At 37.6% G+C, this 22,336-nt stretch overlaps 3 protein-coding genes across 4 annotated transcripts; 2 read left to right on the top strand and 1 right to left on the bottom strand.

The window, feature by feature from the left end:
* Positions 1-4,086: 4,086 nt before the first annotated feature.
* Positions 4,087-7,507, bottom strand: LOC111791569 (putative leucine-rich repeat receptor-like serine/threonine-protein kinase At2g24130). The gene is made up of 2 exons (XM_087122750.1): positions 4,839-7,507; positions 4,087-4,541 (listed from the first exon to the last, which is right to left on the bottom strand). The coding sequence occupies exons 1-2, from the start codon at positions 7,462-7,464 to the stop codon at positions 4,087-4,089; spliced, it is 3,081 nt and encodes a 1,026-aa protein (XP_086978876.1). The 5' UTR covers positions 7,465-7,507.
* A 6,879-nt stretch (positions 7,508-14,386) lies between these two features.
* LOC111791668 (ubiquitin receptor RAD23b) lies at positions 14,387-18,668 on the top strand. The gene is made up of 12 exons (XM_023673104.2): positions 14,387-14,629; positions 15,540-15,701; positions 15,838-15,876; positions 15,953-16,062; positions 16,154-16,198; positions 16,472-16,649; positions 16,731-16,865; positions 16,942-17,004; positions 17,378-17,425; positions 17,511-17,620; positions 18,057-18,135; positions 18,235-18,668. Exons 1-12 carry the CDS (start codon positions 14,564-14,566, stop codon positions 18,349-18,351), a joined length of 1,152 nt encoding a protein of 383 aa, XP_023528872.2. The 5' UTR covers positions 14,387-14,563; the 3' UTR covers positions 18,352-18,668.
* A 500-nt stretch (positions 18,669-19,168) lies between these two features.
* LOC111790093 (uncharacterized) lies at positions 19,169-20,869 on the top strand. Of its 2 annotated transcripts, none has more exons than XM_023670894.2 (2): positions 19,169-19,328; positions 20,315-20,869. In XM_023670894.2, the coding sequence occupies exon 2, from the start codon at positions 20,373-20,375 to the stop codon at positions 20,658-20,660; it is 288 nt and encodes a 95-aa protein (XP_023526662.2). In that variant the 5' UTR covers positions 19,169-19,328; positions 20,315-20,372; the 3' UTR covers positions 20,661-20,869. The 2 variants fall into 2 exon arrangements, with proteins under 2 accessions (XP_023526662.2, XP_023526663.2); XM_023670895.2 differs by having other exon boundaries at positions 19,190-19,328; positions 20,318-20,869.
* Positions 20,870-22,336: the final 1,467 nt, after the last annotated feature.

Below are 22,336 nucleotides of genomic sequence, written 5' to 3'. Positions count from 1 at the left end.
AGGGCATTACTAGGAACTCAAAGGCCCCATATCTTGTTACGCACGTCGTCTTGGACTCGTCCCCTTCGGCAATACGTACTTGGTAGTACCCTGATCATAAGTCCAACTTCGTGAAGTACTTGGCCTTGTGAAGTTGGTCGAACAAGTCAGATATTATCAGCAGTGGGTATTTGTTGCGTACTGTCACCTTGTTTAAGGCTCTATAATCTATGCATAGACGCAACGTCCCATCCTTCTTTTTCTGGAATAGTACGGGGGCTCCGTAAGGTACTTTTGCCGGGCGGATGAATCCTGCCGTCAACAACTCATCTAATTGTTTTCTCAATTCGGCTAGCTCAAGGGGAGCCATCCGGTATGCGTTCTTCACTGGGGGTTTAATCCCGGGGAGGAGTTCAATTTCGTGATCAATGCCTCGACGGGGTGGTAATATTTGTGGTAAGCTCTCTGGCATTATGTCAATATAACTGTTTAGTACCTCCTTGATTTCGCTTGGAATAGTTTCCTCGGTGGTCACTTCTTCCATCAGTGGTATAGCCATAAATGTAGGTTTCTCTCGTGCGAGTTCTCTTTTCAATTGTATGGCGGAGATCATTCTAAGATTACCTGGTTTCTTGATGCTTGCAGGTATTATTGTGGGGTTGCGGTCGGTGATCACCAAGCATTTTGCTAGTGGCATTGGGATAACTTTGTGTTCTAAGAGGAATTCCATCCCAAGTACCACGTCAAAGTCATCCATGCGAACCACGACAAGGTCCAACTCTCCTGTCAAAGCTCCTAATTTAAAGGGGACTCTTTTGGAATCTCCCACAATAGGCAAGGCCTTGGCATTGATAGCTTTCATTTTTCCAGGGTCTTTTTCTATGGTGAGTCCCAATCTTCGTGCTTCTTGATCAGCGATGAAGTTGTGGGTCGCTTCTAAGTCTATCAAGGTGCTCTTGCTTGATCGAGAGTTTATTGTCACATCCACAAACATGAGCCCTTTCTCTATTATCTCCTTCGGGTGGACCTTCCGTTGGAGGGCTGATAAGAATTTGAGCGCGCCCATTCGGGGGTTGTCTTGATCTTCCTTCTTGTCTAGCATAGTCTCGACTCTTGTGTCGTTGTTCTCTTGAATGGACACTTGGAGTGCACTGAAAGAGGCCCGATGAGGACAGTAGGACACTTTCTAGGGGCCTCTACACAACAGGCATTGTAAAGATGTCATCGGGTGGTTTCTTTGAGGGTAAGGTCCTCGAGATGTCCCCGCTTGGTTGTTCTGAGGAGGTCTATCTGTCCACCCGCTTGGTCCCATTTGGCCTATTGGGGCTTCCATTTCGTTGACCTGGCGGCTTATATGTTTTGCCCCAAGTGTTTGGGGCCTGCGTTGTTTTTCTTTGGTAACCTGCTTCGTTCCCATAGTCTAGGAGTCTCTCGGCGCTGGCAAGGTCTTGGACTTTTTTCTCGTGTACTTTTGTTTTGGCCCACGGTTGTAACCCATTTATAAAGAAGAACACCTTGTTCTTCTCTGATGTGCCCCTAATATCTAGCATCAGGGTCGAGAACTGTCAGACATAGTCCCTTATGCTTCCAGTTTGTTTTAGGGCTATTAGTTTTTCCATTGCTAGATGCTCTACGTTTTCGGGGAGGAATTGGTCCCTCAACTCTCTCTTGAGGTCTTCCCACGAGTCTATGGTGCACAATTCATTCTCGATGTCTTGCACCTTCGTACGCCACCAAAGTTTGGCGTCATCTATGAGATAAATCGAGGCTACTGTCACCTTTATGTCGTCGGTACAAGCCGGTGTGGCTTTGAAGTACTGTTCGACATCAAAGATGAAGTTCTCCAACTCTTTGGCATCCCGGTTCCCTTTGAAAGATCTAGGGTTTGGGAACTTTAGTTTGTTGGATCCTGTATTAGTTTGCCCAGCCGAGACGTTCTCCACAGCTTTCATGGTCACCTCAATTCGGGTGCTCATGACGGACATCTTTTCTTGGATTTTATCGATCGTTGTTCTGAATTCGTCAGCTAATCTACTGAACAAACTCATCATTGTACTTTGTAGCACGTCGAACTCTTCGCCACGTCCCTCCTTGTGCGCGACAGAGCTATCGGGGCTACCAGACAGTCTTGGGCTGCTCGTAGGAGCAACTCTTTCTTCGAGTGAGGTCACTCGAAACATCAGTTCTACGATTGGCAACCCGTCCAGGCGGTTACCAATTGCATCGATTTCTACGACTTTTCCACTCAATTCTGTCACCCGTGCTTCTAGGAAGCGGATGGTGTCAGGGACTTCTTTGAGGAACAGCATTTCCTCCTCTATTAAAGTAAGTCGGTCGGCTTGTGATTTGGGTGTCGACTTTTTCGTCGACATGTTTTCGGTCTTTGCTATTTCACGGAGCTTACAAAGCTCTGATACCACTTGTCACAATCGCACTTTTGATGGCAGCGGACTTATGATTGTGCGGCACTCACTTTCCAACGACAAGTGAGCTAAGCCAATTCGTTCTTGTGTCGCCTACGGCCAAGCGACGTATACTCGAGCCTCTGGCCTCAGTTTTAAGAGAAGGTTTTAGAAAACGAGGGCAGAGAAAGATTTTCGAAAGAGACGTTATATAAGCAAGCAAGAGAGAAATAACAACGGCTCACAATATATAACCTTGGATAGGGAGAAGTTGACAACTAGTCGTATCCCCTATAGTACATTCTGAGGCATTTCATGTCTGACAGGTCTAGACATTATATTTCTGAAGCATCATACTTCCTACAAATACAAAAGTAAAATACTAGAATATGAAAAGATATAAAGGGTTGGGCTTGTCATGGACATGCGGTCATGGGCAACACGCCTTGGACGAGCATGACCGTGACATCTGGCAACTATCGGCGCACGAAAGACCTCTCGTCCATTGACACATGGCACGTTGTCGCCTTCTCACTCCTCCTAACAAAAAAAATGGATTTTCAATTAGTTTTCTAATGTTCTTCTTATTTTTTTTTATCTCTCGATTTCTAGTCCAAACTGAAATAATATTCATCAAAGTTTTAGATCGTACTACAAGGTATGTGCTAGTTTTTATTTTTTATTTTTTATTATTATTATTTTTTTTTGACGTTACATGATTTGACTTTTAACTTGATTAGAACACGTGACATTTGCTGATAGGGCACGCAAGGAGCCTGGTCGAGTTGAGGCATCGGTGGCTAACTCGGGTTTTTGGTTTGGGTTATAGCACACGAGTGTAGTGGATGCGATCTTCGGCTAGTGGGTTGGATCAGGTTGTCTTTTAACATCGCAAGGCGTGCCCTCGTCAGACGTCGACGCAACTCTCCTTCTCTTGCTAAACATGTGTCCTCTTCTAAGCCTAACGCCTTGATTCGCCTCTCACCTAATGCATGTCCACTCCTCATCGCTTGCGTATGAGTTTTTTTTTCTTTCAGAATTCGATTAGTTTACAATTCTTTTCCATTTTCTTTATATTTTCACAACTTATCATCCAAAACTCAAATAAATCTAGTTTCTTCACTCAAATGCATACTTCCTAAAGTATTTTTCTAGTAGTTTAAGAATAATTTTAAAATAAAAAATAATATTGTTTTCCAAAATTAACAAAATACACAAAAAAAAAAAAAAAAAAAAAAAAAAAAAAAAAAAAAACGAAATCATTACCCTGGCCCTGCTTCTCAATTCTCAATCATAAACACTCATAGTGCCATTTTCACATTTCCCATTATGATTTCTTCCTCGTCTTGGTTTTTGACAACCAAAGGACAACGCCCAGAACGCAAAATTCAACGATTTCGGCTCAAAATTCAAAGTCTTTCATCCTTTTTCACTCATTAAATTTGAATTATACGTCTTTCTTTTTCAAACAAGGCGTTATGAAGTTCCCTGGTTTCTTCCCTAATCCCAATTACGTCACACAACTACGGATCCAGTGGCCTCCGCATGCCACACACACAAATCTCCATTAACTTCAGCGCCGGAGAAGCTTTGAGCCCCACAATCGCGATTATGATCATTGTCAAACCCCAATTACCGAGTGGAGCAAATGGGGATTTTGACACCTCACATAAGTCAAAAGGATACACAGAGGAAATGGGCATTTTTAGATGTTTCTTCCTGCGGCAATTTGTGTGGAGTAATTGGAATCATCGTCAAGAGTGGAGGACGAAATTCCAAGTGATGAAGCAAATGTTGTTGTGGTGTCGCCACCATTAAGGTATCTCTTCAATCGATCCAAGTCATAAGCAGCATCGAGCATTGTGGGTCTTGTGGATGGAGATTCTTGAGTGCAGAGCAAACCCAATTCGATTAGCTCTCGGATTGCCACTTCCCACATTTTCTTCATTTCAGGTGATTCATCTCTTGAAGCTCTCTGTAGAGAACAATCCACTACTTTTTCTACTCTGCCGTAGTAATGACTCTTCACCCACTTATGTAAGCTTAGCCCTTCATCAAACATGTCGTCTATTGGCCTTTTTCTTGTTACCATCTCTAGAACTAGCACACCGAAGCTGTAAACGTCTCCTTTCATGGAGGCTGTAGAACCAAATCCGTATTCTGCACCAAGAATAGATGTGACATAATTGATGCACTCAACATGTTTGATAAAAGTCCTAGATGAAAAAACCCGAAAATACTGGATGTTTGTTGGGAACTTATTCAATGATTAAACTTGTAGCTTCGTAGCTTATCAACCTCAAAAGTTTAGGCCTAGTGATACTGATAACTTATCATGGTCTAAAGGAGAGAATCTTAACTTCTAACTCACTTGAGAGTCCTAATTTTTTACATTTGCTTGGTATGTTGATGAATTGAACATAAAGTTCTTGGATTTTTAGAAGCAGAGAGTTATACCTGGTGCAATGTATCCAATTGATCCAGTTAACATGTTTGCAGTTGACTTTCCCATGTTTTCAACAGCTGCACCACTTCCAATTCCAGGAGTCATTAACCTTGAGATCCCGAAGTCAGAAACAAGAGCTGTCATGTCATCTTTTAGAAGAACATTGCTTGGCTTTAAATCACAGTGTATGACTCTGACTGGAGAATGATGATGCAGGTATGCCATTCCTTCAGCTATATCACTGCATATATTCACCCTTTGGATAAGGTTTAAATCTGAAGAACAAGAAGCCAAGCTGGCAGGTGAATGTGGATATAAATGGCTATCCAAGCTTCCATTTGCCATATATGGTAGAACTAGAGCTTTAAAGTCTGGCAGACTACAAGCTGTTATAATTCTTATAAGGTTTCTGTGGCGAATTCGCTTCAGAACTTCACATTCTCTGTGAAAACTTTTCGTCGAATTTCCAGATTGTGTGTGCAAAACCTTAACAGCTACTGTTGTTCCATCTGAAAGAATGCCTCTATAGACTCGTCCATAGCTGCCTGAGCCAATTAGTCTCTGTTCATCAAAACCTCCAGTGGCTTCTGATAGTTGCCTGCTTGTTATTCTTGGAAAATTGTGCATAAAATCTGGCATCTTTGATCTCCTTGATGATTCACTATTTCGAGCTGAAATAATTGTGTTTAGACGTTGACAAGCAAACCAACAGCATATTGTTGAGAAGAACGATGATATGCTTATGATTAAAATGAACACAGTCAAGAATACAGGTGATTGAAACCGATTTCTCTTGCTAGAACAGGCTGGTATTCCAGGAATTGTCCCACAAAGGAGTGTATTGTTCAAAAATGACAGAGGTGTGGACGATATGAAAAATCCCTCTCTTGGAATCATTCCTTGGAAGTTGTTGAATGAAAGATTAAGGTAAGTGAGATATTGAAGCTTACCTAGACTGGCTGGAATCATGCCTGACAATTGGTTTTTAGAAATATCAAATGATTCAAGGTTCGCAAGTTCGCCTAGGGAATCTGGAAGATGACCTTGGAAGAAATTGTTTGAAAAATTTATGAAACTCAGTGCAATGCAACTTGATATCTGAGGGAAGATGTTTCCAGTGAGGTTATTGGATGAAAGGTCCATCTCTTGAACATTTTTCAGCTTGCTAAGCTCAATTGGCAAGTTTCCTTGAAAATTGTTATGAGAAAGGTTAATAAAAATTCTTATCTCTTGCAACCCTGATATCTCTCGAGGAATGCTTCCTGATAACATGTTGAAAGATAAATCCAGCTTTTGTAGACCTGTGCACTTTACCAATGCTGAAGGTATCGTTCCTGACAACAGGTTGTTGTTGAGAAACAAATAGATCATCTGAGTCAAATTTCCAAAACTCTCTGGGATCTCACCTGAAAGTTGGTTGTGAGATAGATCCAACAATCCAAGATGTGGCAACTCGCCTAATGCTTCTGGAATGTCTGAAGTGAAGAGGTTATGTGATAAGAAAAGCTGTTCCAACTTCGACAACTTGCTTATCTCTGCAGGAATTGTTCCATTAAGTAGATTTGAAGTCAAATTCAGCCCTGCAAGTTTGGAAAGCTTGGCCAAACTTGGAGGAATTGATCCAAATATCTGATTTTCCTGCAAAAACAGAACTGAAAAATTGACACCCAGCTGACCAATAGAATCGGGGAGACTCCCTCCAAGCCCCATCCCAGCCAATTCAAGCTCCTCCAAACTACTGCAGTTTCTAAGAGAAATAATGAACGGTTCGAGATTGGTATTTCCATCATGGCTTACCATATAATTGTTTGATAAATGAAGGAAGCTAAGTGAAGGCAGGTTTTCTACCAGCACTGCAGGCAGTACGCCAGAAAGATGATTATGTTCGACATCCAAGTTATAGAGCGAAGTGTTTGTTAAAGAAAGAGGAAGTTCTCCACTGAACTGGTTGTTGTACAAATTGAGATTCCACAGCTTTGGACAATTTCCAACTTCTTCTGGAATCCTTCCGGTTAGCAAGTTGATGGAAAGGTCTACATTAAGCAACGACGTGCAATTAGAAAAGAGAGAAGGTGGAACTGTGCCATTTAACTTGTTCTGCATAAGACTTATTACAGTAAGCTTGGACAAACTAGCAAGGGAAGTTGGTATGGGACCTTCCAAACTGTTGTTGTCGAGGCGAAGGCGATGAAGATTTCGAAGAGAACAAAGTTGAGAAGGAATTTCCCCAAAGAAATAATTGTTAGCAATATCCAGAACTCGAAGACCCGTGAGATTGGATAGGATGGGTGAAATCTTTCCCACAAGTTCGACATCAATCAAACTGAGCTTCGATACACGGTGGCGGTGTCGGTCACAAGAAACACCAGTGAAGTTACATACATCAACAGCTTCAATCCAGTTAGCTAGAGTGGAAGTGGGGTCATGTGTGATGCACTTCCTGAAGGCCAGGAGGGCTGCTTTATCAGTGAGCAAGGACTTATGAGGAGGGTAGTGGTGACCTATAATAACTGGAGTCCCAGAATTCAAAACCAGACACTGAAACAGGAGAAGGAACACAGCCCTGAAGAAAACCATATCAAGCAGAACAACAATACTACAGTGGAAATGACCTGTAAGTTTACCTTCTTCTCTCATCGTATCATCATCCTTTACTGCTTTGTTTCATAAAGGGGAGGGGAAAAAACATATAAGAAAATTTAGTGGGATATAGGTTTGAGAGCTAGAATTGGTTGAAAAGTGAGCTAGTGCAGAAGTAGCTGAAAGAGAAAGGGGAGGGATTAATGTAATTACTGGTGGGATTTGATATTTTATTGGCAAAAAGTGGGTGGTAGGAATGATGAAATGTGAGACTAGAAATGGTATTATTCGCTCATCTTTTGCTTTGTGGAGGGCTGCAATCACTATGATGATTATATTTTCGCTAAATATTTAAAGCTATATCCTAATAAAAGAGAAAGAGAAGGAACTTGGTGGACTTTGATCAATAAACATCCTCTTCTCTCTCTCTCTTTCCTTTGTGGGTGGTGAGTGGGTGTGCTTGTGGGGGGACATTCTGGCTGTTCTAGCTGGTGGCTGCAACATGTTACAGTTTTTTAAAATATGTATTCATTATCTTGAAATTACTTAAGCATCTTATTAAATAAACGAATAGGAGGAGGAAACTGGAGCAGAGTGGGTAGAGCACAAGGATGAAAGAAAAAGGCAGGCTTGTGGTGTGTGCTTCATAGTCAAAATGTTGATAATGATATTAAGACATCCTGTTTTCTGTGTCATCCGATAAATCAGTTCAAAAGTTCCTTCATTTTCTGTCTTTTACTTGCATCTCCGTCTTCTTCATTTCCATTTAATGTTGTTAGAAGAGAATACAGTACAGGAGGAGGGGAACCCAAAACAAATTTGATCAGGCTGAAGGGGGCCTGAACTCAAAATTTGGAGTAGAATGATATGGTGGATGGCGGCCCTCTCCTTCCTTCCTGAAACCCATTTCCATATTTTCTTGGGTTCCATTTTCAATCTTCAAAAGCTCCTTAATTCACATTCGTATGCACACAGGAAGAACACACACAGCGAGAGAGAGAGAGAGAGAGAGAGAGAGAGAGATTTGAGTTTATTGAAGGAATTAGTCAACGGAAGGAACACGATTTTTGTTGTTTGCTTTTGTTTATGGATTAGATTGGTTAGGGATTAGAGGTCAGCTCTTGCTGATGGGACATCTGACAAGGAAACCATTCATTCCCCATTACACATTTTTTTTCATTTTTCTTTTTGTTTTCTTGTTGCAGAAAACCAATGATGAAGATGGAAACAGAAACACCGTTCGTTTCGTGGGTGTGATATTGTATGATATTGTCTATTTTGAGCAAAACTCTCGTGACTTTGCTTTGACCTTTCTCAAAAGTAGGAGATAGTATTCTTTAAGTATAAGACTTATGATCTTCCTTTTAATTAGCCAAAATCCTCTGTAATCCTCCCCTCGAACAAAGTACATAGGTCTTCTTCTCTGGAGCTCTCGAATAGCCTCCCCTTAACGGAGTTCGACTTCTTCTTTAGAGCTCTCGAACAAACTACATCCTTTGTTCGACACTTGAGTCACCTTTGACTACACCTTCGAAGCTCACAACTTCTTTGTTCGACACTTAAGGATTCTATTAATTAAGATAAGTCAAAAGCAATCTCGATAGGAAAAAATGACTCGCTCTTTTCTAAATTTATGAACTTTTACAATTTGTTGTCCTTCTGAATATTTGAATTTATCAATTTAAACGTAGTTATAAGCTTTGAATTATAATGATGGCGGTTCAAAAATTAACTCAGAATTCAATGGAAAAGAGGACATCATAGTCATTAGAAGCAAACTATATATATAAATCATTATTGAATTTGATGATAATTTTTTCATTTAATCCTTCATATTTATTATCTTAATTACATTAGAAAAAACGTACAAAATTATAGGAAGAGCCAACAAATATATGAAATTGATGAATTAATGTAATTGCTATGGTGCGCCACCATTGTGTAATTATTCATTTTGAAATTGATAAATTAATCTAATTTAAAACGTGTTTCACCTGTGATAAAAACTTAATACATTGAATCTTGCTTGTTATAACCAATCCCTAGTATTTCATTTATAACAATTAATAAACATGTGTTTAGTTTGATAAATATTTTACTATTTACTATTTCACATATAATCTTTTTTTTTTTTTTTTTTGTGAGTTTCAATTGCGTGCACGTGTTAAAATATGTCATTTGTCAAAAAAAAAAAATAATAATAATAATAATAATAATTGATTAGGAGAAAATTCCAAGATATAGTGAGTCTACTTTTAGCATATGACCAAACTCTCAAGGTTCTTTTAAGAATGGTTTAAAAGTGGAAATTAAATTCAATAAAACCTTAAACTAAACAATATAAAATTATTGTCTAAAACAATAAAAAAACATTATTAATTTTAAGAGAATATTTTATAAATTACCATTTATCTAAAACAAAAGCAAACATAGTCGAGTTAAGTACAACATTCTAAACAAGTTTTCAAAATAAGCACAAAAGTAAATACTACCAAAATAGACTCGAGCCTACGTAGAATTCCTGGAGTTTCTAGTTCGGCTACCCTACCGTCTTGATCACACTGCATCATGTTTATTTGGAAAAAAAATCAAAAATAATTTTGATGCATAATTAATTTACTCCGTAGGTAGCTAACTTGTAATTAATAAGTTTTATTAATTATCTTTCTAGCATATTTTAAGCTTTATTCGCAACGGGTTATTTTTAGGTCTTTGGTCTAGATCGGATCCTCGGTCTCACCATTACCTTAGCTCCCAGTCTCATCTACTAGAGTCTCTCCATTGACATTTCTACTAAACTCTTTGATGGCCTGAAATAGCACATAACCCGACGTTAGTAATACTCATTGTTCCTAACTTAGCATACAACGGGTCAGTTAGAGGTTCTGCAGGATTAGTCGACTAAGAATACTCCTACACATCTCATATCATAACAAGCTCATAAGCATAAGTTAGAGTCATACATCATGCGTATTAATTATAAACACAAGCTCATAAATATATGCTAGAGTCATACAACAAGTTCATAAGCATTAGCTAGAGTCATAAGCTTGATCTTAAAACTCATCTATACAAACACTTAATTAACCCTATAATCAGTTCCAAACAATAAGAACAACTACTAAACCAGATAAAACAGAAGGTAGACTGGATTGTGTCAACAATTGAGCCAACTGCATGCCTTAACCGGATTGTGCATGTGTTTAGCTCTTATTTCAACCTAGGCCAATCTGTAAGCTAAAGCGCTTGGGTTGGGCAAAGGCGTTTAGATTGTGGGATCGTTGGAGTATGTGAGGTGCTTGGATCATTTCAACCAAACTTTTTGTAGAAATACACTATGGTTAAGGTAAGTGGACTTACGATTGGACACTATAAGCTAGGTTAGAAGATTAATCATGGTATGCAGGAGTGTAATGTTAATGTGTAAGTGCAGCGATGAACATAGTATGAGGTAAGACCAGGAGTCATTAGTAGAATTAAAATGTTGATGATGCATGTATGTAAATCATGTCATGATATGGTGATGTGAGACCACGAGTTGCTAGTGGAGTAGTAATGTTGATGACGCATGCATGTGAATCATGTCATCATATAGTGAAGTGATGCTAATAATGATAGAAACGCTAGTTACAAAAGAATGATGATATTACGTGAATAGGTATAATGGTATATCATGATATGTATTGTACAATAAAAATTTCGAAAGTGGTGATATGATCACAACTATATTAATTACAACGGTGGTGATATGGCCCTAAAGATTTCGTGGCAATATGGTCACAATTATGCAAACTTGACGATATGGTCAAGTGAGAGGGTGATGATATGGCTCCAAGGGTTTTGTGGCGATATGGTCACATTTGCCCATATGGCTAATATGTAAGGGAAGTTTTCATATATGGCATGCTTGTATATGTTTTGCATTTTTCCGACCCCATGGGATCACTTACTGGGTAATTATTTATAATATTCAATTCTTCCCAAAAATATTTTATTTTCAGGTAAGAGTAAGGGCAAGTAGTGCAGACTACGATGACGGTTCTAGAGTCATGGAAATCATATATACTTTAACTTCGGTTTGTTTTGTTTTCACATCATGAACCTTGAAAGGAGCGTGCTTTATTTTTAAGAACTCAATTAGTTTTGTGAATGGTTTATTACTCCTATGAATGTCTAAACTAAGATGTGTTATTTTCTATGATGTTTTTTTCTTGGGATCGTGAACAAAAAGTTTGAATGATTTTACTTTTTTTTGTTCTCTATGAATTTCCATGAAACTTCAAAGATCTTTTTTTTTTAATGTGGAGGCGACCCTAAAATAGAGTCTCTGGTCAAGTCATTACAATTGTCGGTAAAATACAAAATACAACACTGAAGTGTGTGACATATCCTCACAACACTGAAGTATGTGGCATATCCTCCGGGTTTGCTTCATACACTCAAACTATCGACATTGGTTCCCCATGGATCCTAACCACATTCTTTCTATACAATTGTGCCCAACTATCCACTATTTAGGTAGACTTTTCACGATTTGGTGAGTCTATCAATGATCACATATATCATTGCATAGCTCTTTACTATCCCTTAATAATACCACATTCCACCACTATTTTGTTCTCATACTGCACGGACTGTCTGTCCTACTACATTTAAATTTGAAACTAGCTCGTGTTGGAGGTATGAATACCACCTCCTTAAGAAAACTTAATACTAGCAAAATTTTCGTCCTACCACTCCATTCCCAAAATAACATCAAAATTTGTCATGCTTAAGACTATTAGAGCACGTCCAATAACTAACTCAACTCTAGTACTTAATTGGCCTTTACATTCTTGTTGTCCAATAAACTCGAGGTTTTAATTCTAATTTCACTCGACTCGCAAATGACACAAGATATATGAGTGAGTAGACCCAAATCTAAAAGTGTTAGGGCAAGGAGCCCAAGTCTTGAAAAAATAATTGTCACTGTTGCATCAAAGATACTTGCTAATACATGCAACATAGGGCAGTTGGGTGACTTAACACAAACTTTTGCCTCCAGGGTACTCTATTCTGACCCCTTGAATCTTTTCTAGTTTGGGAGTATTAGACCCCCTAATCGCCGCTCACGATTCTAACGTGTTCAGTCTACCGAGTGTGCCTTGACCTAGATCATCATCTAGCCAGCTTGACACTAGCCCCTAGTCCTAGTTTGTGCAGATAAACACGTTCTATAGAGATAACACACAATCAAACACTTATAGCTAGATATACTATATCATGCAGTCATACAAAGCTCAACAAGGAGATAATATTCATTCATCGTTCAGAGCACAAATCACACTATCCCATCCTCTATTCTAACATAGCGGAGAGCATTAAAATCAGCATGTATCATAAATTCTCATTCTAGAGGCATTTTTGTAATTTTCATAAGATACATTATATTGAGATTGTAAATATGCCTATACTAACCACCTAGAGTAAGATACACTCGTACTAGCACGTCCTAGCAATCCTTATAAGTACTACTTGAGAAAAGTTTAAATGACTACTTACATGGATGAACTATGCCTCCCCAAGCTTTTTTTTTTAAGTGCTCCAATATTTCTTAAATTTCTCTGGTAGATCCTTATTCTAGTCATATTAAGGCCAATATCGAAATTGGAGGGCTAAAAAAAGGCACTCACATACGTTGTCACGTGCCTTCATGTGCGCAGAAAGGATCTTACACACGTATTTCAAGTGCACGTGTCACACACGCTGAATAGGCATACTCGCGGGTTGGATTGGGCATATCGAGTTGGATCACTAGGTTTGAGTTGAAGGCTGGCAGATCAGATGCATGGTTTAGGTCAAAGTCGCTTTCTAATGATGCGGTGCGCCCTCAACCAGACGTGTTTCTACTATCGTTGCTTGACACGTGGTCACGTTGCTGTCGGCCGCGTTCTACTGTTTCACGTCCAACATGTGTCTCTCTTATTCTCCTCACGCTTGCGTTGATTTCTAGATTCGCATTAGTTTTTTTATTCCTACTCATTTCTTTGGATTTTCATAACTTTTCCTAAAAAAAATTGATGCAACTTGTTTCAAAAAAATTCTCATAATTATTTATTAACAATATGAGGAAATAACACGCTCAAAGTTGGCAGAAAACCATGTTCTTACCTTTTTTTAGGCGGGCTCGAACTCCAAGTTTCTTCATAGAAGTTGTGTGAAATCTTTCCTAAAATAACATACTAAAACTTCACCACCTATCTTTCCTAAATCTCACAAATCTCAGAAAAATTGAGACAAGAACTCAAAAATCTTACCTTCCGCTCTCCTTGATAATCGACAAATATTGGTTCTCTAGTATCCACTCAACCGTCTTTGTGAAAGAACTTTGGCCAAATTTGGACCCTTGAAGTGATTTCTATTCTCTTTAATGTTCTATGTAGGACTCTTACAAACCCTTCATTAGGAAAGCGAGCAGGGTCAAAATGATCATTTTGCCTCTCGAGATTACCTTCGACCATTTTTTCCAACTTTCACTTCTTTTATACTTTTTTGAGTTCCAAATATGTTTCTTTTCTATATCGTCTTGAAATTCAACCTCTAAAATTCTCAATAAATCTTCGATGTTCAAACTTAAAAAGAAAACTAACAAATTAATCATAACAGTTTAAAATATTTGTTTATCCAGAAAGAATTGAATAGAGACTCTAAAATATGGTAGTTAGCTCTAAAACAACTTATCATAGATTCACAATAGGAGATTCTAACCTTGCAAAGATTTTGAACTATATTATTTCATATAATTTCAAAATTTTCAATCATACCAAATTATGCCTGGGCTTTATTTCTAAAATAATTTTAAAGTTATAGAATTAATATATATATTTAAAAGTTTATGGAGATTTTGTATAATATAGTGAAATAAAAAATGAAAAAGATATGAAATTGATCTAAAAAGAATACCCCATTACATTTAGTCGCGTGCACTGCTCGTGAGTACCATTATTTCAGATTCTTAGTGTAAAATAGCAAAAGTCAGTGCCCAACTCACCGGTCGCGCCCTGCTTCCTGCCAAATCTAGGGTTCTCTTCCATCTCTGCTGCGTTTCAGGTCCCTTCCTCCTGACACGCTGTCGTTTTTGCCCCTCTCCTTCTTCCCCTTCTGCCAATTCCTTGAAATGAAGCTCACTGTGAAGACCCTCAAAGGGAGCCACTTTGAAATTAGGGTTCAGCCCACCGACACCGTAAGTTCTAACGTTTCCTTTTTCGTTTGTTTTAACCTTCTCCATTGCTTCATGTCAATATTTGGGCTTGTAGTTAATTTATTAATGTACCCGAGTATGCCACCATTGACCTAGCTGGAAATCTTGAGCTTAGTTTAATTGTTTTTTCCTTTAATATAATTGGAATAGTGGAAACTACTGGTGGAATTGTTTGGAATTGAAAAGATTTTTAAATTAGGGTTTCTTGTGCTACTTAATCTGGGAGTTGCTTTTCTTTCTGAATGACGATCGCATAATGTTTTTTTTTTTTTTTCTTTTTTTAATACTTTTTATTTGAATTGTTCGTGATCTGCTGGATTTGCATTGCTTGAACACAAGTTGGAGAAGTCTTAAGATATCATGTAGTGTACTGTTCTTGTTGGGGATGCCGTTTTAGTGTAGAAGCTAACTAAGTATTGTTCTTGATCATTTGATGTAACCCACCATTTGTAATCTAGAAAGTTGAAGAAATGATTTTCAATCCTACAATTTGAAATATGAGAAATGGTTTTAAACTCTTTATTTGTTTTTGGAACGATGAATGTAATTAAAATTTTTGTTTGAATGGTAGCTGGAAAAGAACAAAAAACAATACTTCTACCTATATAGGCTTTTAATCTTGATTTATATTAAAAAATTAACGTTTTCCAAGGTTTATTAAGTAATTTAACTCAAAATTCTATGAAAATCATTCAAAATTTGATCATTTTTGTCAGAAAAATTTTCAACGTAAAAACAAGATAAATCATTCTCTTTTATGTGATTACAAACATTCGAATATATTTTAAATTCATTATGATTGGAAATCCCTCGAAATCTTGAGCATCAAAATAAACTGGGTTTTTGTTTCCTTTTATTTATTTTATTTTTAAGTGTAAAATTTCTGGTGAAGGTGATGGCTGTAAAGAAAAATATTGAAGATATACAAGGAAAGGATAATTATCCTTGTGGTCAACAATTATTGATACACAATGGCAAAGTTCTGAAAGATGAAAGTACACTGGCAGAAAACAAAGTATCTGAAGAGGGTTTTCTTGTTGTCATGCTCAGCAAGGTATCTTTGGTCCTGTAATTTTCTTAATATAAGAAGCACTAAACAAATGTTTTCTTTTTTTTTTTTTGGATTTTAATGGATGACTGAAATGTGAAATATGGTTGTGCTCAATTGTATGCATTTGTGTCTTCTGCAGAGCAAGACATCAGGCTCAGCAGGGCAGTCGTCAACTCAGGTAATGCTGCTCATTTTTGTTGCAAGTTGTTTATGATTCTTTAATGTTAACCTCCTCTGGATCCTATTTATTGCAGCCTGCTCAAAGCACCCCTGTTGCTCAACCAATTTTAAATTCGACTCCTGCTACCCAAGTTACACCATCGCCAACTCCTGCGCCTCAAGCTTCCACCCAAGCACAATTGTCGTTAGTTTTTCAAGAATGGTCTTCTGTATGCATTTTCCCTGATCAGTTGAGTAATTATAATCCATATGCATTTTTTGTTCTTGTTTTGCAGTGCCCCCAAGAACACTACGTCTACTTCAGACAGGGTGACAGATAGGTATGTCTTCTATTTCGTATTCATATTTTTTAACTTCAAGAGGCATGAAATTGCTTAGTAAGTCACCTTCTATTTCCTAGTATTAAATCTACGCTGCAATATAACACATATCAAATCTGATAAAAGCTACAGACTGAATTACTTTTATAGGAGTTCTTGATTATTAAGTATTGAGTAATATGTTTCCTCCTCTTTTGCTTTATTTATAAATGAAGCATTTTTCCTACTGGTGGGAAAGTTTCTCATTCTTTTTTTGGGGGGGATCATTTGCAGTATGCAAACAGATACATATGGTCAAGCAGCTTCAAATTTGGTCGCTGGTAATAATCTGGAACAGACCATTCAACAATTAATGGATATGGGAGGTGGCAACTGGGACAGAGAAACAGTTGTTCGTGCACTAAGAGCTGCTTATAACAATCCAGAGCGAGCAGTGGATTACTTGTACTCTGTATGTCTAAGTTGTATTCTATGCATTCTCTTGAAACCTGGTCATAATATTTTGTCACTAATTGTGTTTTTTTGTGTTCAGGGTATTCCGGAATCTGCAGAAGTTGCAGTACCAGTGGGTCGTTTTGGTTCTGGTCCAGCCACTGAAACTGAGGCATCCCTTCCTGCACCTGCTTCTGGAGCACCCAACACAGCCCCCTTGAATATGTTTCCTCAGGTAAGTTGATGCATGAAAAACACTTTTGTTTGTTTCCTCACGTTCACTTATTTTTTATTGGGTTGCCATCATGCAGGAAGCACTTTCTGCTGGCGGTGGTGGCCTTGGATCTCTTGAATTCCTTAGAAACAATCCGCAGGTACTTAGTGCAACATCATTTATTGGGTTTTCCTTATTGATAAGCTCATTTTCTTTCTTTACTAGGTATCTTAGTGCATGGAGTGTCAAATCCGTTGTTTGGTCTAAGTCCTTTTTCACCTAATAGTTGTGTTTGTTTGCATCTTTTGACACGTTGGCTCGCGTTAAATGTATCAACTAAAAGTCACAAACATTTGAACTAAAAAACGCGTATTGATTATATTTGTCCAGTCATATCATTCTATTATTTGTATATCACTTGTACACAGGCCCAAAATTGTGATTTATTTTATGTCGTATGGACCATGCATTTGAGTAGAACTAAATGCGAAGTAGTTATTGAATGAGGTTTCTTATCATCATTCATATTATAGTTTCAAGCCTTGCGGACGATGGTGCATACAAACCCTCAAATCTTACAGGTCTACACATCCTTCTGCTTTGAAATTTGCTTAGTGGTTCTAATCATGGTTTTCCTAGAGTTAAATCTTTTGCTTCTGGTGGCAGCCCATGCTTCAAGAACTTGGAAAGCAGAATCCCCAGCTTTTGAGACTCATTCAGGATCATCACGCAGAGTTCCTTCAGTTAATTAATGAACCTGTTGACAATTTTGAGGGGTCGGTCTTACAATACCATGATCTGGTCAATTTTAAATCTCGTTAGTTTTGCAGTTCTTTAGTTGTGATTGATCTCGTGCATATAAGATGATAGTTGCATAGATAACCCTCGTCTTATTTTTCTCCCATCACCAAATTCGCAGCGCTTCTGCTGTAGGTTCCTGCATGGGACAATAATACATAATCAGGTCAGGTGTATCCATCTTTAGAACAAGCCATAGGTAAACTGGTTAAGCCATAGATTGAGATCAGAGGTTCAAATCCCTCCGTTTGAACTACAAAAACATAGTCATGGGTAGATTAAGAACTGTTTCTGTGACTGGTTTACTCGAGATGTTGTTCACTCGATTGATTATTATTTCATTGGTTGAATCTCTTTTGAATTGACATCGTTTGCATCCATCTGTAGAACTATAAACTATGTTCTTTCTTTCAGAGAAATGTTTGAACAGGCTGAGCCAGACATGCCTCATGCCATTAATGTTACTCCAGACGAACAGGCAGCCATTGAACGAGTACGAACTCCTTTATATTCCCTGAGACATCTCTTTGGTTTCCCTCTTCAAACTAAATCGTTGTGCTCATCATTTTTCTGCTTGCTCCCTTGTATGTAGCTCGAGGCAATGGGATTCGATCGAGCCTTGGTGATCGAGGCATTTTTGGCATGCGATCGCAACGAGGAACTAGCAGCTAACTACTTACTGGAGAATTCTGGAGATTTTGACGATTAACAAAAGAAGAATTAATTAATGTTAACCGCTGTGGATTCATTATTTTTGGTGCTGAGGTGAATTGTTTCCCTTTTCAGCATTATTCCGAGTCTGTTCTTGCATTGCATTTTACATACTCCACTAATAAATAGGAAAATTAATTGTTCAAGTGTATGGTGTTTCCGATTTAGAGAAGTGGAATCTTTATGTTTTATTTAAAGCTCATTTGTTGGTAGCTAGTTCGTTAGAACATTATTGCAGATAGATCATGAGACTTTATAAACTTTTCTGGTTATCATGTAAATATAATTGTTGAAAAATATCAACAGATTTTGACATGACATTTTGTTTCTTGTGATATTGTTATGCTATTAACATAAATAAATAAATAAATAAATATATATATATATATATATATATATGCATAAATTTACATAAATTTACCAAGAAATGTTCTTGTTTGAAATCCAATAAATAATTTAAAATATTTTTTTTTTCTTCGCTTGAAATGAATGCATAAAAAATTGTGTTAAGATGGTGTTATTGGAAAATAAAAGAAAAGAAAGTTAAAAAGTTTAGTAATATAGGCTTTTAATTATAATTTGTTAATTAAAAATTAAATATAACAAAGGTTAAATAGGTAAATTAACTTTAAATTACAAATTTAATCCATCCTTAAAATTTACTAATAATATTAGACAACATGAAATTCAATTAATATATAATTAAATTAATTAATTAATTAATTTTAAAAAATTAAAATTGGGTAGAAAATTAAAGGTTTGAACGGGAGACCAAGACGTGAAAGAGCGTGGACAATTTCGTGGTGTCCATATCCTTTCTAAGACCGTGACTCACGGATTGAAGACATTGCTGCAAAATTTCCCCATTATTAATGCGCTCCTGCAAATTCACCATTTTCTCTCTCTCTCTTCGACGAACTGCAAAAGCAAGGGAAACAAATTCTCATCTCCATTGCCGCTTCCATTCTATCAACTGTAAGATTCACTCTCTCATTCCCTGTAATATCTTGTTTCTTTAGGATCTCTGCTCTTTTTCTACCTTTAAATTTGATTTTCCTGCCGAATGTTCGCTTGTTCTTGAGCTTTTTTCCTTGTCTTCTCTTGTGATGGATGTTGCTTTGCCTTAAGGATGCCGTTCTTTTTGTTAATTGGAGATGATTATTAGGATAATGTGCACAACCGTTGGATCCAGTTCTATTTTCCATTTTGTTCTTAGCGACGTTTTGGTGTATGATGATGATTTTCTCTCTGTTGCTATTTGGCATGCGTTTTAACGAGTTGTTGAGGATGTGGAGATGTACTCTGTGTTTGATTTTCTTTTTAGTTGAAACTATTGAGCGATGTTTATGGATTTGAAGTTGTGTTGAGCGGATGCCTGATAAGATCTCATGTGGCTGGTTTTCAATTAGCTTTATTTGAGGTTGCATAAATTATATGCAGTCTCGTAGGATCTCTATGGTGGAGCGAGTACAAATTTTTCGAGTTTAGGTTCATTTACATTGGTTACTTGGTGCTGTTTGCTCATGGATCAGTGATCTTGGATTATTTTGCTGTTCTAACTTCAATGTTGACTTGAAAAATAAAACAGTTCGAATTGCTTTTTATTGTATGAGTTAACTTTTGAATTTCTAGTTAAAAGTCATGCGATCTAATAAAATCACAAATGTTTTGTGTATCTACAAGTCTTAATACATGATTCAAATTTTGTTGCATTCTATCTTCTCTAGAATTCAACAAATCTGCAAGTTCAAATCTCCAAGAACTAATGTTTTGGCCAAGCTTTCAAGGATTTTATTGTTTCATGCATTTCAAGATGCTTTGTTGTGCTGCAGATTTAATTGTCATCTTACCACTTCAAATTCTTATATATTTAAACGGAATCTGAATTTATTGAAATGCTTGTTGAAGAGAAGGGCTCGTGTTGATATCTATTTAAACTCGACCATCTTTTGCTCTTGTAGAAGATTCTGCGTTTGGAGCTACATTTCAGAGCACAGAGGAAGATTAGTGCTCTTGAACATGGTTCTTGAGAGCATTCTATCTTCTCCTCATAGGAGGCACCCACCATTTAGAAAACAGTTTCCTGCAAATGAATTGGGCAGTTGGTCCACTCTCTTCAATCGACATCGCTTCCTCTTAACCGCACTGGCACTCTTGACTTTACTTTGCACAATCTATCTTTACTTTGCTATCACATTAGGGGCTGCTGTGTCGTCTTGTTCGGGTTTGACTGGAGCTCAAAAGGAGTTGTGTCGTCTGGAGCATGCTGAAGCTTCTCTGGGTAAAGGCAAATTCAAATTTCTATGATAGGGACCTCAAGGTACAAAACCTTCTCATGTATTGGTTCTTCTCTTTGGTGGGATCTGTATTTATAAACAATTGAAGATTGCCATAGGCCAAAAGTTCATTCATCCATTTTGATTCACATATATATATATAGCATATAAGATGTAGCAGAATGTCATGAACATTGCTTCCTTGCATTAATTTGATATTTTTGTTCGTTTCTTCTTTTTGATGATGGGTTTGTAATTAAAACTTCAATCAGAATGTTCATATTATTGTCATTACAATAATAGATGGGAACTACTGCTCATACCCTACCTTGCTTTTGCTACATCTACTATCTATGACCTGAAATGATTTCAAGATGAACTCTTGCAGATTGTCATTAGAATGTCTTTTCCCTTATTCCTGCCCCTAAAAATTGAAAACCTATTCATATCACATAATTTATCTGAAATGGAATCAATGAGAGAAAACAGATGTGATAATCAATTAATATTATCTATTCCAACATACTAAATAAATAATGGTTGAAGGAAACATGAAGGAGTTAATGATTTTGATTCCAGTAAATAAGGAAGGTTGTCGCTTGATACGTGGCTTAGAACATAATTTTTTCATTAATTTTTCTGAATTATGAGAAAAAAATATATACCCATCGTCATAAATTTATCCTTAAAAAGAAATAAAATTGGCCAAAAGTCGACTAGAATTAGGGCAAAAAGGAGGAAATGGGAAGGATTTCTGCCTTGGGTCCAGACCTCAGGCTCAGATTCCGAACCTACGATCGAACCATAGTCTCGGCCGGAACCATGTCGGCCCGACAGACGCGTGTCCAAACCTAGTTAGGTTGGAATTTCGCTCCTCAGATGCAGCCCAGCCCGTTCGTCAGTCGCAGCCCAATCCGTCAGCGTCCTGCTCAAATGCAGCCTAGCCCAGCTCGCCGCGTGGCCCGGACTCATCCACACTCGGTCCAACACCTGCCAGCCAGCATGTGCTTTGATCCTACCTGCTTCGGCGAATCCGATGACTTGCACGTGGTAAGCCGCCTCCAGCTCTTGGCTTGCATGCGCCTCAACTAAGTCGACCCCCCTAAGGTTGGCTCCACCGGCTCCACCTCTGTTCGGCGGCTCCAGCTCCGATTATTTGGCTTAACGGCCCAGTTTATGATTTTTTTGAAGTTATTGGACCTATTCCTACTATTTTGGACTGTCCTCAAGTCGCTTTCGATGTTTTCAGAAGCATATGATGTCAATAAGGTCACTATTTAATCAAATTTAGGTTATTTTTGGAGCTAAGAGTGGATTTAATTAATATCGTTACACGAGTTAGATCATATATTATGCATTAACTCATTGTCATGAATACATCAGGTTGAATTGGATTTAGGAGCAAATTCAAGCGAGATCCGAAGATAATTTGTAACTCCAACATAGATCAAACAAGTAGGTGGCTTTATTATTGGCTTGGTTGGCTGGATTTATTAAGTATAAGTGGCACGTGCTTTGTGGCTGTTGCACGTGACAGTACCTTGTGATTGTTTAATATCTGTTTATTATGTTATGTCATACTATGACACGTATGTTATGTTATAAGATGTTTATGTTATGTTGTGGATCTTGTTGTGACTTTCATGCTGTATGATGCATTATATGATATGACATGCACACTATGTTAACCAATTACCTCATGATTAT

This window comes from Cucurbita pepo, chromosome 3, assembly GCF_057944985.1.
Source record: "Cucurbita pepo subsp. pepo isolate OVF chromosome 3, ASM5794498v1, whole genome shotgun sequence".
In the NCBI taxonomy this organism is placed as follows: Eukaryota; Viridiplantae; Streptophyta; class Magnoliopsida; order Cucurbitales; family Cucurbitaceae; genus Cucurbita; species Cucurbita pepo.
Note: the sequence above shows the minus strand (reverse complement) of the source record. Positions and strands in the feature narration are given on the sequence as shown.

Coding starts and splice junctions, on each gene's coding strand:
- LOC111790093 (XM_023670894.2), top strand. CDS start 20,373: ATGGTTCTTGAGAGCATTCTATCTTCTCCTCATAGGAGGCACCCACCA.
- LOC111791569 (XM_087122750.1), bottom strand. CDS start 7,464: ATGAGAGAAGAAGGTAAACTTACAGGTCATTTCCACTGTAGTATTGTT. Junction 4,542..4,838: donor AATTGGATACATTGCACCAG/GTATAACTCTCT, acceptor TTCTTGGTGCAG/AATACGGATTTGGTTCTACA.
- LOC111791668 (XM_023673104.2), top strand. CDS start 14,564: ATGAAGCTCACTGTGAAGACCCTCAAAGGGAGCCACTTTGAAATTAGG. Junction 15,702..15,837: donor TTGTTGTCATGCTCAGCAAG/GTATCTTTGGTC, acceptor TGTCTTCTGCAG/AGCAAGACATCAGGCTCAGC. Junction 17,005..17,377: donor TCCTTAGAAACAATCCGCAG/GTACTTAGTGCA, acceptor TTCATATTATAG/TTTCAAGCCTTGCGGACGAT.